The sequence below is a fragment of the Chaetomium fimeti genome, assembly GCF_033439085.1.
Source record: "Chaetomium fimeti strain CBS 168.71 chromosome Unknown B0H64scaffold_1, whole genome shotgun sequence".
NCBI classification, from domain to species: domain Eukaryota; kingdom Fungi; phylum Ascomycota; class Sordariomycetes; order Sordariales; family Chaetomiaceae; genus Chaetomium; species Chaetomium fimeti.
In genome coordinates, this window is record NW_026944329.1 from 1,503,229 (window position 1) to 1,516,769 (window position 13,541).

Genomic DNA, 13,541 nt, shown 5'->3' on the forward strand with positions numbered 1-13,541 from the left:
TCGCTCCCCCTCTCGGCGGCCTCCTTCTCCGCCGCCTCCACAAAACAACCGACACCCACCATAAACCGGCCGCCAGCCATTGCCGAAAATGAAGACGCAGGCAGCAGCAAGGACGCCCCGCGGCGACCGCCAGCGCTGCGCTCCACATCAGCCATCGCAGGCCGGCCGGGTGTCGCGGGGGGCGGCCTCAGCGGCGGCGGCGGCGTTAGCGGCGGCGGCGGCGGGACACCAGGGGCCGTGAGCCGGGTGGGCACGGGGCGGGGCGCGCCGGCGAAGGGGGCGGAGGCGTACACGGCGTTCCCGCCGCTGGCGGACCCCAAGACGGCGGCGGACGTGCCGGCGGCGCCGTCGTCGGGCATGTACTGGAGCCGGTGCGCGACGTCCGGGGCGCCGCACACGGCGCTGCGCGCGCACACGGCCACGCCCGTCGGGTCGAATGTCTTTGTCTTTGGCGGCTGCGACGCCCGCGCCTGCTTCAACGAGCTCTACGTCCTCGACGCCGACGCCTTCTACTGGTCCGCCCCGCACGTCGTCGGTGATGTCCCCGTGCCCCTGCGCGCTATGACGGCGACTGCGGTTGGGAAGAAGCTGGTTGTTTTTGGCGGCGGTGATGGGCCTGCGTACTACAACGATGTGTATGTGCTGGATACCGTCAACCTCCGCTGGTCGCGCCCGCGCATCCTTGGTGACAAGGTGCCGTCCAAGCGTCGCGCGCACACGGCGTGTCTGTATAAAAACGGCATTTATGTGTTCGGGGGCGGGGACGGCGTGCGGGCGCTCAATGATATCTGGCGGCTGGACGTCAGCGACATCAACAAGATGTCATGGAAGCTCATATCGGCGCCGTCCTCGGCCGACGGGCGGTCACCCGTCACGGGAAAGGATCTCCGGCCCAAGGCGCGGGGCTATCACACGGCCAACATGGTGGGCAGCAAGCTGATCATCTACGGCGGCTCCGACGGCGGGGAGTGCTTCAACGACGTGTGGGTCTACGACGTCGAGACGCACGCCTGGAAATCGGTCAACGTGCCCGTCACCCACCGGCGGCTGTCGCACACGGCGACCATCGTCGGCTCCTACCTCTTCGTCATCGGCGGCCACGACGGCAACGAGTACTCCAACGACGTCCTGCTGCTCAACTTGGTCACCATGACCTGGGACAGGCGGAAGGTCTACGGCCTGCCCCCCAGCGGCCGCGGCTACCACGGCACTGTGCTGCACGACAGCCGGCTGCTGATGATTGGCGGCTTCGACGGCAGCGAGGTGTTTGGCGATGTGTGGTCCCTCGAGCTGGCTGTGCACGCCTATTATTCGCAGATCAGCCATTTTACCATCGAGGTGTGAATCTAGTTCCATCTATTCTAGCCATGCTCATACGCGCGATCTGCCGTTTGACATTGTTTCAAAGGAACCGGGTATTTTTTTCAGGAAATTGGATATTGGAGTGGTGTTGGGCGGAGGGAGGCTGGCATTGACTGATACAAGCGAGGCACGGCGTCGCGCGGCTTGGGTTGGATGTAAAATGAGAGCGGAGCGGACTGATATCAAGATGGCTTTTCCCGTACAGTTGCTATGTCACAAGCGATCTATGAATCACGACAGTCTTAAGATGAACAAATTTAGAGAATGCGCGACAGCCTTTGTCGCCTGTCTTGCTTTTATATCATTTACTGTGTTTTATACCCCTGGCGCACACCGCGCTCATTACCCCGACTGTCCCCTTTTTGAACCTACTATTCGTAGCAAGGTTCACCCATATCCCGCCCGGCCAACCCGGCTACTCAGACACTAACAACATAAGAAATGGACAACCCCAACCGCCGATACCGTACAATTTGCAGGAAATAATGCGCCCGCTAACTCAATCCGAACGCCGCCGATGCACAAGAGGAGGGATTATTCATGGGCGAGGTGCCAGCCGTGGCGGCATTTCGTGGCGCTGAGATACCCCTTTCAAGCCTTGCCCGCGGGTTCCCGCTGCTTCTTCTTCTCTCCTAGCCGCTTCTCCTCGGAAGCTACCATTTCTGTAGATTAGGTCAGTCCCATGTCTCGAGCTTATATCACCCCAGTTCGGCAAAGGGAGAGACGGGGGATGGCAACGTACGCTTCCATAGATCCTGACCCTCGTAATCCTCCTTGTGAATCTTCTTCTCAATCTGATGCGTCGGGTCGTCGGGGTCGACGACCATGACGGTCTCCCAGCGGCCCTTGCCAGACTTGGCGTCGGCGGTCTCAAAGGCGGCGGTGGCGATGAGCACGGCAAGCGTGAGGCCCTGGGCGTACATACGGGCCTGGACCAGCTTCTGGCTCGCCGTCAGGTACTTGCTGCGACCGACAATAGCCATGGCAATCCCCATGGACGCGGCCCAGCTGACAAAGACGATGCTGTAGCGGTTCTCGCGGCCCCAGTCCATGAAGCGCTGGGCCTCGGTGCGCTGCTCGCGGCGGGCCTGCTCGGCGGCCCGGTGCGTCTCCTCCAGGTAGTTGTTCATGGCGTCGTGCGAGCGCTGGTAGCTGATGCTGTACCGCTCCGCCACCACCATGGCGCCGAACGTCCCCGCCGACGTCACCAGGAAGGACCGGAACGGCAGCGTCAGCTGCCGGATCGCCGGGTACCGCCGCGCGCCGCCCACCACGCCCGCCAGCCCGAGCGCCAGCCCCGCCGTGCCGCCGATGAGGCCGCCGCGCACCACCACGCCGTAGTGCTCCTGCTCGATTTCCTTGGGGATGACCTTCATGTTGGATGGTGGGGCGCTGCTTTGGCGCTGCTTTTGCTGTTGCGGGGCTTGATTTGGTGGTGGTGATGAGGTTGTGAGCGGCTATGCGACAGATGGCCTAGGAGATATTTGATGGGCGTCAAATAGGACCCTTGTTGTGCCTTTTATTCGTTTGCGGCACTGCTGTGTGTGTGTGTGTGTGTCGGCTTGAGAAATTATCGTATGACGATTTCAGGTCCCGGGCCGTGGCAAGGGATGTAAAAAAACCGGGTCCTAGTACAGCGGAGGGTCTTCTGCGGAGCCGACGTTTGGGCAACCCGCACTTGGCGTATGTCGCAACTACAAAATACTAACTCAAGTCGAGGGAGGTGCGCGGCTTTTCTTACGCTATGCGTCCAGGGTATGAGAGCACGGAAGTACTTTGGGATTTCACAATGCGCGCCCGCGGGCGTGTTGGTTACTTTTAAGTGAGATTCAGCCCCGAGGAGATAGTGATGTCAGGCCTGTGGCATGTGAGGTAAATTCCGAGTCTTCCCCGGAGACGGGTCGCACAGGCGAGAACCCTTCTCTTTCGGGGTTTGGGGTCGAGAGATGAGTGGTGGAAGATGCCGGGGAGCCGCCGAGCCATGCGCATGGTGACAAACAAGGACTGCATTTGCTTTGAGTCCCGTTCCTACTTTCGCCGGTCTCCTTCGGAAAATGCGAGCTCGCAACGGTTGGAGCATGCAAGACGAGGCTTACCCTTGGCCGATTCGGACAGTTCGCGTTTCTGAGTAACCTCCCTAACCCCGAATCAAGACTGTTTGGGCGGCCCCGGCCTTGCACCCACTCCCGGTAGTCCGGCCGATTCCGCGAAGCCCGGCATGCCTCCTTTGTGCGTTCAAAACACTTGTAGGTCTTGGGAGCTAACACCATCTGAATTCTGGCCATCGGATGATTCGAACGGTGAATTTCTCCCTTTGCCAGTTCGTTCGACTGAGTCTCGATGCATGTGTGATATGTCTCGCGCCGCTCAAGACGCCTCATCCTAAAGAGGTTTAGATGCCGCATCCCCAAAGGGTTTAGATGCCGAGCTCATCTTCGCACTCGGGTTACCAACATAGCGCCGAATTGTCAAGTTGCTTTAAGAGCAACCACATCCTCCAGAGGGAAGCTCACCTTTTTCCGCCGCGATTCTGCGCGACTCGCTCCGGTTTTTGGCAACACAGAGTTCAGGAACAAACTCATTTTGATTTTTGATGAGACGGACTGGCTCAGTGTTACCAAGCGAGCAGGGCTTGCCTGGAAATCCACCTCGCGGAACAAGCGTTCGAAACGGCGTGATGAATGCAACGACGAATAATCCGAAAACTGCACTAGTGTAGAGCCGTTGGCTAAATGCCTCGTCTTTTACGTACAATGGAACTCCTCATCAGTAGTCAACATGGTAGGTTGCGGCGTGATTCATTAACTGGGATCGAGGGACACATTCTCGGGCAAATGTAAACCCGTCTTTTCTTCTTTTCGTCTATCTTTTTTCTCTTTTTTTCTTTTTGTTCTTCTCTTCCGGGGAATTATCGGGCCAACATAGATTTTGAATGGTGATAACCGGATCATAGTGGTTGGGTTGAGCTTGTCAAAGTCCAGATCTGGAGAGGTCAGGCTCGTGACAGAGCATCCCGGAATGGAGAGCAACCCGCCGACCATGCCGTCGTCGAGCCTCCCCAATGCTGTGAGACGCACTCGTTTACCGAGGACGGCAAAGACGACGCAAGTGCTGACGACATGCTGCGCCGCCGACTGTCGAGTTATGACTGGCTCAACTGGGGAGCTTTGGGATCCCCCATAGATGCTGCCACGCTGCTTCACATAGAAAAGCACAAAAAGAACAGAACCAGGACGCTGGAGCGAGATGGATGAGCTCATAGGCCCAATGGCTCTGTCAATCCCCTGCAGATCCCCTTGGCAGGGACCATTCACCGGGCGGCATCTGGTTTTCGAAAGCAACGTTGAGGACAGATGAAACTTGGCTGGTGAAAGCGGAGAACGTGAGAGGCGTCGTCTTCCCAGTTTCTGGAATCAGCCTTGACCATCCGATTCCTGGAGGATGAGGCACGCGACTGTGGGGGGTTGCTGCAAAGTCAGGGTTCAGTGGCACGTGGCAATGTGAGGGATGGTATGTCCCGACAGTGACGTATTCGACCGTGCTGTGGTGGACTGTACCGTACCAAGACGGAGCATACCAGGATTACGTCCGAGTCTCCTTCCTCATCCAGTCCACCGAACGCTTCGCGGCTGTTTCGAACTATTTTACCGTCTTCACCGTCCCTTGCCTCGAACTCCTCGTGCGGAAAGGCAACAAGGACGGTGAATCCCGTTCGCAAAGCTGGCTAGGCCAAAAGAAGAATTGTTGACTCGGCGCATAGTTCGTTATGGGGTGGCTCGGTGGGTAGGTGGCCACTTCATGCCCAGTGCTTGGTGCCGAGTCAGGCAGTGGCGCCGAGTCCGCGCAAGCACGGCTCCGGCCGTGGCAGGAAATGGACGCCCATTCGACAGTGCCACCTGTATGATACCGACCCAGCAGTGGCGGACTTTGGACCGCCCTGTCTCCCTTCCGACTCAAAGCAACCTATGAGCTACCTTACGTGAGTGCACCGAATCTAGGGGGGAACCGAAGTCCCCAAACACCGAATACTCGGGCCTTGTTCGCCCGTTTGTTTTGCGCACAAGTACAGATCTGTAAGTACCCTATTGGCCATCGCTTTTTTTGGTCGTCGTGTTCCACAGGACGGCGATGGCCTTTGGACTCATCGGGCTTGGCACATGCTCCCGTCCCTTGAGTTGTTTGAACTGCCGGAGGGATCCTCGAGAACAAAACTCCACAGATGTTCGGTTGACCAAGTGCTGTGCACCGTTTCTTTTTTGCTCAACCCACATGGTCAGACGGAGGCATGTAACGCACTAATATATATACTTTTCCACACAGGGATCGAGGAGTGGAGGAAAGATGAGCCAAGGTTCCCGGTGCTCTGGAAACAGTGCGGACACAACGGCAGCAGCCCGCGCCTGGTTGGTTGGCGGCCGTGACGAAAGCAAAACCCCCGTTTGCCCTCCACGTCGCCACCCGAGGGAGATACACTTGACGAGGCAAACGTGCGAACGCCAACCCGGCATTTGCGCTCTCGAGTTTGGTTTCCGACAGGTGCATTGGAACGGGTAATGAGCGGGAACAAGCTGGCGGTGGTAGCGAGTGGAACCGGAAACTTCAGGACGTCTTTACTAGTTTTACTAGCGCAGTGTTTGCAGCGGTGATCTCTCGTCCATGTCATCAGAAGTCTGTTTGACTTCCCCTCCCCCCCTCTACTCCAAGGCGCCGAAGGCGCATGTCGTAATATATCCGCCTTCCCCTTCTTCCCGGGCGCTCCTATTCCCCTGTCCTTGTGATCTATGAGCTTGTGCGCCCTGAGTCCCGTCCCCTGGGATTACTTCCATGAGTTGGTTATCAGAGAGGCAAGCGTGGCAAACGACTTCAGCCAGGCCTCGACAACCCCCACTCCGCCAAGCCTTCCAACATTCCACCGTGCAGCACCAGAGCCCTTCCCTACCTTAACCTAAACTCCTCGCCGCCGTAATATATTCGCATCACCACCTATCGTGTGCACGAAGGCATTGTATGGTTTCGCTCGACTCCCGTTCCGAATGCCCTGCTCTGTGTTGGGGTGAATGAATTAGTCATTTCCAAGCCCGAGGCCCACCCTCACTTACACCGCAACCCCTGGTCGGACCTTCCATCCCAGCGGATCCAGCATTCACACCGCAGCACCCCGCGGACCCTGTCCTAGGTTTCGCCCATCTGCACCCGACACCAGGATTTACCTCAGGTAACGTTCCGGCTTGTCTGCATCACTAGTGGCTTCAAACAGCCCGCCGAGTACTTGGTACAGATTAGTGGTAGCAAGGACGGTTTCCATCATTGAGAAGCTTCTGTCTAAGCGTTTTATCAATCCCCGTCAACATCCCCCTCATTCTTCATACTTTCCAGTCATAACCCTCCATTCCCTTCCCCGAATCCCTCCGTTTCCGCTATCCGCCAGGTATTAGTGCTGCCCGGACCACCAACCTAACCCCCCTGGAGCGCGGCGAGTCCGTCCCCCGAATCGGTCGAACTACCGGGTTGTGGCTGTCCCAAGGCCCCATCAGTCTGCCACAAGGAGGACCCCCATCGCATCCGAGGCTAGGCAGCGTTGAGCTATCCACATTGGCCCGCCATGCCGACCTGGAGCCAGTGGTTTAATTCGAAAGCGAGCCCCGAGTCTGCGGAGCCCGCTGGGACCCATCGTAATAAGAAGTCGGGCTGTAACCACACATCGCCTACGAATAACGATTCGCCTTCCCCTCTCAACCACTCGTCGTCGCGTTCGCAGTCGCCAACATCCGAGCCGGCAACACCTCGCTCAACTGTCTTCGCCCACCAACCCAGCTTTCCGAAGCCAGCTCGCTCGCAACAACCGACTCCCTTTGCTACTACAAACCCAACCCTGAAACCCTCGGAAAGCGCTGCATCACCCGTCATTGCCGGCGCCGACGACAATCTCCATCATTTACGTGCCGCCGGTCGCACCCCCAACAGCGCCACCACAGCTTATCCCGAAATCGGACCAGGTATTGACATCGACCTCGACGGCATCGACATCGACGACATTGACGACATTGAAGCCGTCGACATGACGTCCGGCCTCGACTTTGGCTCGGCCACTGGCCGCAGTCGCCAGGATTCCTTTGTCAGCGCTGGCGCGAAGCCCATCTCCATGGCGAACCCAAACCGCGATCATGCGAACCGCGCTCGGCGCGAAAGCCTAGCGGGGAGCCTGATGGGGGGGATGAGCTGGGGAGGAATCTCCGTCGGTAGTTTCATCCGGGAGGAGTAAGTTTGTCTTTTTGGCTTCACATGTCTGTCCGGACCCCGCTAGCCGGCGCTGTTTCAAGCCTGTCCGGGCCCTGATTTCTCCCGTGTCTCGGGCCGGATTGTTGTTTTCTCAGTGCATTCCCCGCCGCGCCGGGGGTGGCCACGCACTACGCGACCCCTCCCCATCTTCGAGACCTGACGCTGACGGTTCCTGTCGCAGTATGATGATGACGGGGACCTCTCCGTACATCAATAACCAGTCTACGTCGTTCCACTCATCCTCGTACATCCCGAGGTTGGAGGCTAGTTTCATGCGCGACTTCACATGCTGCGAACAGAGGTGGCCAACGCTCCACGACCTCCTACAGCATTATGAAGAACACCACCATCCAACGACGACCCCTGCCGCCTCCAGGGACGCTTTCGGCGCGAACCAACCGAACTCCCGCGGCCCCGCCAGTCGCGCTGGGTCGGTCACCCCGTCCGTAGGCAGGGCACAGCAGGCTTCGCAGTCGCTACATGGGTTTCCACAGCAGCGCCAGGTTGGCCCCGGCATGGGTGTCGGCGGAATCGGGCAGATGATGCGACAACAGCAGCACCAAGCAACGCCCTCCTCCCAAAAGGTCAACATGTCCCACATGAACGATGAAATGGATGCGGTCGGCGACATGGAAATGGACGAGACTGTCGGGCCGATGGACATGGACGACAACACACGCACCATCCAAGCGACCCGCGAGCTCTTTGGGCAGCAGCAGAGACCGCAGCTGCATCTGAACAGCTCGGGTCTTCCCCACCAAGCGCTCCGCACCTCCCAGCCCCCGACGCCGGCCGCTGTTAGCTTCGGGTTCCAGAACAACCCGACTGTTTCCTCGGTCAACACGCCCACCTTGGCAACGCAACAAGGCATCCCGCAACGAGGCCAGCAGTTTGGGCAGGATGCGAATGGCGACGAGGACGACGAGCTTGTCGGCATGCCGATGAAGATGAATCTCGGTAACATGAACCTTGGCGGCTCGCAACTTGGGGGGTTAGCATTTGGCGCCTTGGGCACCATTGACGATCCCGCCAAGCGCTTGTATAGCCCCGGGGGCACGACCCAGATGACGAGCCAACAGCGGGCCATCGATCAGCAACTGCAGCTACAACAACAGCTGCAGCAGCACCTCCAGGCCATGAATCTCGACTTGAGCCAGTTTCCAGCCGGTACCGACCCGGCGCTTGTCCTGCAGCAGATGACGTCCCTGATGATGCCACCCGCCGAAGAGCACAAGCCTTTCAGGTGCCCTGTTATTGGCTGCGAGAAGGCGTACAAGAACCAGAATGGGCTAAAGTAAGTCATTCACGAGTCGCGCAACCGAGTTTCCATCACGCCCCCAATGCGCACAATGCTAACCCTTATTGTAGGTACCACAAGACCCACGGGCACTCAACTCAGCAGCTGCACGAAAACGGTGATGGCACCTTCTCCATCGTCAACCCAGAAACAAGCACGCCCTACCCCGGGACGCTGGGGATGGAAAAGGAGAAGCCTTTCAAGTGCGAAGTTTGCGGGAAACGGTACAAGAACCTCAACGGACTTAAATACGTAAGTTTGTATACAAGTACAATAAATATGGGATATCTCGCTGACACCTACCTAGCACAAGCAACATTCACCCATGTGCGATCCCGACATCCGAGCCCATCACCAGACAATACTATCATCGATGATGCAAAACCCCGCTGGTTTCATCGCGCTTCAGCAAAATCTTCCCAACATCAACGAGGACACAATGCTCTAACACGGCGATTGTTGCCCGACAGCCGTGTTAGTTCAGACCGGATCGCGCCGCCCAAGGCTATTTTTGTCGGTCTACGAAAGAAACAAGACAAATCCCACCTCTCTCCTTATCGGCGATTCGAAATCTGCATTTGCAACGTATAGCTTGGCGTTTCATCGATTTGTCTTTTAGTGTTTGTTGCATCACTATGCGAGCGGCGTTGGCGGGACTGGATCGCCACAGCCAAATACCCCTACATAGAGAAGGAGTTCAGACTGATACCCCCGGCGGTTGAACTCGGTTTCGGAAAAAAAGAAGATGCTGAGAGAGGGAAAAAGAAAATTGAATGAATAGAGGGAGTGTCGGAATGAGGGAGGACTCCTATCCCACCCAAGGGAGCGTCATCATAGGATCCAGCCGCCCATATCAACAAAATCTCAACCTTCGGCTGGGAAACAAACCCCGCGCCCTTGTCTCCCCAGAACTCTTTCAGCTGTACCTTTCGGGTCGGAACCATTACTGTCTTCTATTCTTCCACTACACGACGAGACGACGATAGAGAAGACGGACCGCGACTAGAGGAAGAACGACGACACGACACTAGACGACGACGGCATCGGGACCGATGGGGTGGACGAAAAGGACGAGGGGGGCGGATGTTTTGCGAATGTTTCTGGCGTGGTGTCGTCAACAAACCAGCCGTACGGAACAAACAGTATACTCTCTATTTGTTTCTTCTTCTCTTTCTGCACTGCTTAATCACTAATTCCTCTTCCCAACTGTTGGCAAGCGCCTACAGAGCGCAAGCTGGCTTCTTGATAAGGCATGTGCCTGGTTTTTTGGGGTGTGTCTGTGTGCGTTGTCATTTTGATGTTTTCATGGGTGGTTGAAAAGTCTGGGAATACCTAAGTTGCAAACAAAAAAGGGGCGGTGGTGAAAGATCTTTTACAAGCCGTTGGCGGTGGCGCATCAATGGGTAGGAAAAGTATTACATTCTTTGCTTGTTAAACGTTATAGATACTTGGGAAATCCCGCTCTTCACTGCTATTTTACATATTTTTATCACGTCCCGAATCTGCTGTTGTGATGGAACTAACTAACTCCTTTTCATTGAAACGCGCTGAGTTCTATCGAGGTCCGATCGATCCATGCGAGAGATACTCGCCCTTGCTTGCAAACCCTAGAAACACACATGCCATGCCGCCTGACGCCTCGCAATGCTTGTACCAATAGTAACATGACCCCTTTCTGTGATCTCCGGGCCCAATATGAAGCAGTGTGGCGAAGGAAATACGGCCGGCCATCCATCCCATGACGCGCCCCCAAAAAAGAAAATAGCGAACCGGATCTATCTAGCCTTGAAACCCCCCCTCCCTTTCCATCTATCTATTTCGTCGATGTGATCCAAACACAATTTGCGGCCACTCACCCACCGTCCAAGCGGCGGCGGGGCCGGCCGACCAGCAGAGAAGAAGAAGAAGCGAATCGGCATGATAAATGACAATCAATCACCACCATCACCACAGCACGCGGCGACTCCTCGGCGGACGGAGCCGGCGGCGACCACCACCACCAGCCTTCCTCCTCCTGGCGCGGATGCCAATCTAGGACATCTCCATGCCGTCGTCGTCGTCGTCGTCCTCCTCGGTCTCGAGCATCTGGGTCTGGTTGCTGCTGACGCTCTCCTTGCGGCGGGAGGCGGCGCCGGCGGGGTCGCCGAAGCGCCCCCCGCAGCCGTCCATGCCGGCCATCATGTCGAGCTCGTCGCCGCCGACGACGCGGCCCTCCATGTCGACCTCCTGCGACAGCTCGACCAGCGCGCCGCGCGGCAGGCGCTGGAACCCGGCCGTGCGCACCACGCGGCCCCAGTGCGTCATGCAGAAGTTGGCCGCCCGCTTGCGCAGCCACTCCTCGCTGGCGAGCCCGGCGCAGTACCAGATGATGCAGGCGTGGTCGACGTCGAGCTCCTTGCTCAGGCGGCTGACGCACAGCAGGCGCAGGTGCGGGATGTTGTAGATGTTGGACATGACGAGCAGGCCGGCCACGTCCGACAGGTCGCCCATGGGGTTGGCCTCGTTTTCGGCGTCGGCGTCGTCGGCCGGGTCGATCCGGTCCGTGTAGAGGTAGTACAGGAACGCCTTGACCACGCTGTAGGGCTCGGGGATGTGCATCTTCTTGGTGTGGAACTCGGCCATCTGGCTCGCCCACAGGCGCGCAAAGTGCGGCCAGCGCGCCTGCAGGATGAGCCGGTGCACGTGGATCGGGGGCGAGGTGGGCGCGTCCGGCGCGAGCCACGTCTGGTTGCTCTCGTCGGTTGGGTCGTTGGCGTGCATGAGCGCGGACCCCATGACTTCGTCCTCGTCGAAGTCGCGGGAGAGCGCGGTGACGACGAAGTCCGTGCCGCTCCCTGTTTCGGGCGCCTGGTTAAAGAGCGTCGCGAGATCTGCCCCCAGCCCCTTTGAGGGCGGCTCCACGCTGCGAGTCCGGAGCGAGGGGCGGGCCATGTCTGTCCGTGCCTCGGATGCTAAATTGCTCCCTAGGAAGCCGTAGCGGCGCAGGTCAATTTCCATGATGTCGGAAAGATATTCCTCGAGGCCATTAGCCCCGAGCTCGATCGCTCCGGCTTCCGTGGGACAGCCCAGCAGCCACGCCTTGGTGCCATCTTCATTCATGGTACAATAATGCCACCGGTAGCCGGGCTTGAAGATTTCTCGCCCTTCGGCAAGTTTCTGCCACCTGAGCGTACCCAGGTCCAGCGCGGAAAGCGAACATTCCTTGGACGTGATGGTGGCTGCCGGCGTAACAAAGTCCAGAAGTGTTCCGGACGAGTACACGTGGAAATGGATGCCTTGCATCTGCGAAGGGACATAGTCGCCGCTGACAAACTTGAGCGCCGATATAGCGCCGGGTGCGGGGGGCGCATACGCCTTGAGATGGAAAGACGGGGTGTTGACTTGGGCCGTCCTCGAGTTGGCTGCGTAACCAGACGAGCCGACTGCGGGGGACTGTGATGCTTGGTGGGGCGGCCGGGGTGACGTGGTGTTTCTCGCCAGCCCGGAACGATCCAAGGAGCCGATCTGGGGCGGCGACTCAAATGCCGGATTTCCCTTGAGATCCAGCCACCACAGATCGCTAACCTTGTCCATGTCTTCGCTCAGGCCGCCAAACACCCACACCCTATCGCTCCAGATGTATGCCGAGTGGTCAAAACGCCCAACAAAGCGCCACGACCTCGACCACGTGTAAGTCTTCAAATCCAGGTAGCATATGTCATCCAATACGTAGTTGTCGTGACCCGTGATGCCGCCCACGATGAAGAGCTTGTCCTCGTGCAGAACGGCGGCATGTCGAGCACGGCCCTTGGGGATCGGCCCCGTCACCTGTGGTTGCGTCCAGTGGGCCGTTTTGAGATCAAAGATGATGAGGTCGGAAAGATAGGTCCGGTGCTCGTTTTCACCGCCGAAGACCAGTAACTTGTCGCCTTTGTAGAGGGTAGCCGTGTGACCTGGCAGGTGCAGTTAGCGGAAGCCGAACAGATGGGGGAGAATCCAAGAACTCACCCATCCGGACGCCCGGGATATCGCCGTAGTTGTCAACGAGAGTCCACTGGTGGCTGACCAGATCCAGGCGAAGCACATGGTTGTAGACCTCGTCGGTGTACTGATCAAAGCCACCAAAGGCGTAGATCCGGTTATTCCCGCAATACGTGACCGAAGCATTGACGAGGCAAGCCGGGCGCTGGCCGAGAGTGCGCGTGACCTTGGGCCGGTAGCCATCCATGGGGACGCGGTTCTTGAGCGGCGAGTTGGGCATGATGTAAGTGTTGTTGGATGATGCCGACGCGGGTGTCAGGGTGGATGCAAAGGAGGATACGGAGAGGAGGTGCGGCATGATGTCGGTAGTGGTCTGGCCCGGCCCGCCAAAGATGGAAGGGCCCGCGCCGGCTGCTCCTGGGGTAGCGGGGTGTTGTTGTGCCATGATCGCGGATGCGCAGAGGCTCGTCGACGAGGCTATTGCGAGTTATGGTACCTTTGTGATAGGCATTCGGCGAAACGATGAGGGTTAAACAGTTCGACGTCGTCAATCCAGTAACCCCGTGCTGATGCCGGTGTTGAGAAGCACAGAAAGCCCGGTTGTCGACGGCAGCGGTCGATATTATGGATTGATGGCGGCCGG

At 58.1% G+C, this 13,541-nt stretch overlaps 4 protein-coding genes across 4 annotated transcripts; 2 read left to right on the forward strand and 2 right to left on the reverse strand.

Annotated features, from left to right (window-relative positions):
- Positions 1 to 326: 326 nt before the first annotated feature.
- On the forward strand, positions 327 to 1,616 carry B0H64DRAFT_380386 (uncharacterized protein). The gene has a single exon (XM_062802732.1). The coding sequence runs from the start codon at positions 358 to 360 to the stop codon at positions 1,342 to 1,344; it is 987 nt and encodes a 328-aa protein (XP_062663762.1). The 5' UTR covers positions 327 to 357; the 3' UTR covers positions 1,345 to 1,616.
- A 32-nt stretch (positions 1,617 to 1,648) lies between these two features.
- B0H64DRAFT_10540 (uncharacterized protein) lies at positions 1,649 to 2,964 on the reverse strand. The gene is made up of 2 exons (XM_062797715.1): positions 2,105 to 2,964; positions 1,649 to 2,024 (listed from the first exon to the last, which is right to left on the reverse strand). Exons 1-2 carry the CDS (start codon positions 2,736 to 2,738, stop codon positions 1,954 to 1,956), a joined length of 705 nt encoding a protein of 234 aa, XP_062663763.1. The 5' UTR covers positions 2,739 to 2,964; the 3' UTR covers positions 1,649 to 1,953.
- Positions 2,965 to 6,964: 4,000 nt separating this feature from the next.
- On the forward strand, positions 6,965 to 9,386 carry B0H64DRAFT_313794 (uncharacterized protein; the record flags this gene model as incomplete). The annotated part of the gene is made up of 4 exons (XM_062800175.1): positions 6,965 to 7,620; positions 7,823 to 8,935; positions 9,010 to 9,190; positions 9,246 to 9,386. 4 exons carry the CDS (start codon positions 6,965 to 6,967, stop codon positions 9,384 to 9,386), a joined length of 2,091 nt encoding a protein of 696 aa, XP_062663764.1.
- Positions 9,387 to 10,821: 1,435 nt separating this feature from the next.
- Positions 10,822 to 13,442, reverse strand: B0H64DRAFT_10573 (uncharacterized protein). Its single transcript, XM_062797719.1, has 2 exons — positions 12,926 to 13,442; positions 10,822 to 12,870 (listed from the first exon to the last, which is right to left on the reverse strand). The coding sequence occupies exons 1-2, from the start codon at positions 13,341 to 13,343 to the stop codon at positions 10,970 to 10,972; spliced, it is 2,319 nt and encodes a 772-aa protein (XP_062663765.1). The 5' UTR covers positions 13,344 to 13,442; the 3' UTR covers positions 10,822 to 10,969.
- Between the last annotated feature and the right edge of the window lie 99 nt (positions 13,443 to 13,541).

Bases quoted from the DNA above. Each gene is read 5' to 3' on its own strand.
- B0H64DRAFT_380386 (XM_062802732.1), top strand. From the start codon at position 358: ATGTACTGGAGCCGGTGCGCGACGTCCGGGGCGCCGCACACGGCGCTG.
- B0H64DRAFT_10540 (XM_062797715.1), bottom strand. From the start codon at position 2,738: ATGAAGGTCATCCCCAAGGAAATCGAGCAGGAGCACTACGGCGTGGTG. The intron at 2,025-2,104 runs GTACGTTGCCAT...CCTAATCTACAG, and splicing joins GGGTCAGGATCTATGGAAGC to AAATGGTAGCTTCCGAGGAG.
- B0H64DRAFT_10573 (XM_062797719.1), bottom strand. From the start codon at position 13,343: ATGGCACAACAACACCCCGCTACCCCAGGAGCAGCCGGCGCGGGCCCT. The intron at 12,871-12,925 runs GTGAGTTCTTGG...TGCACCTGCCAG, and splicing joins TATCCCGGGCGTCCGGATGG to GTCACACGGCTACCCTCTAC.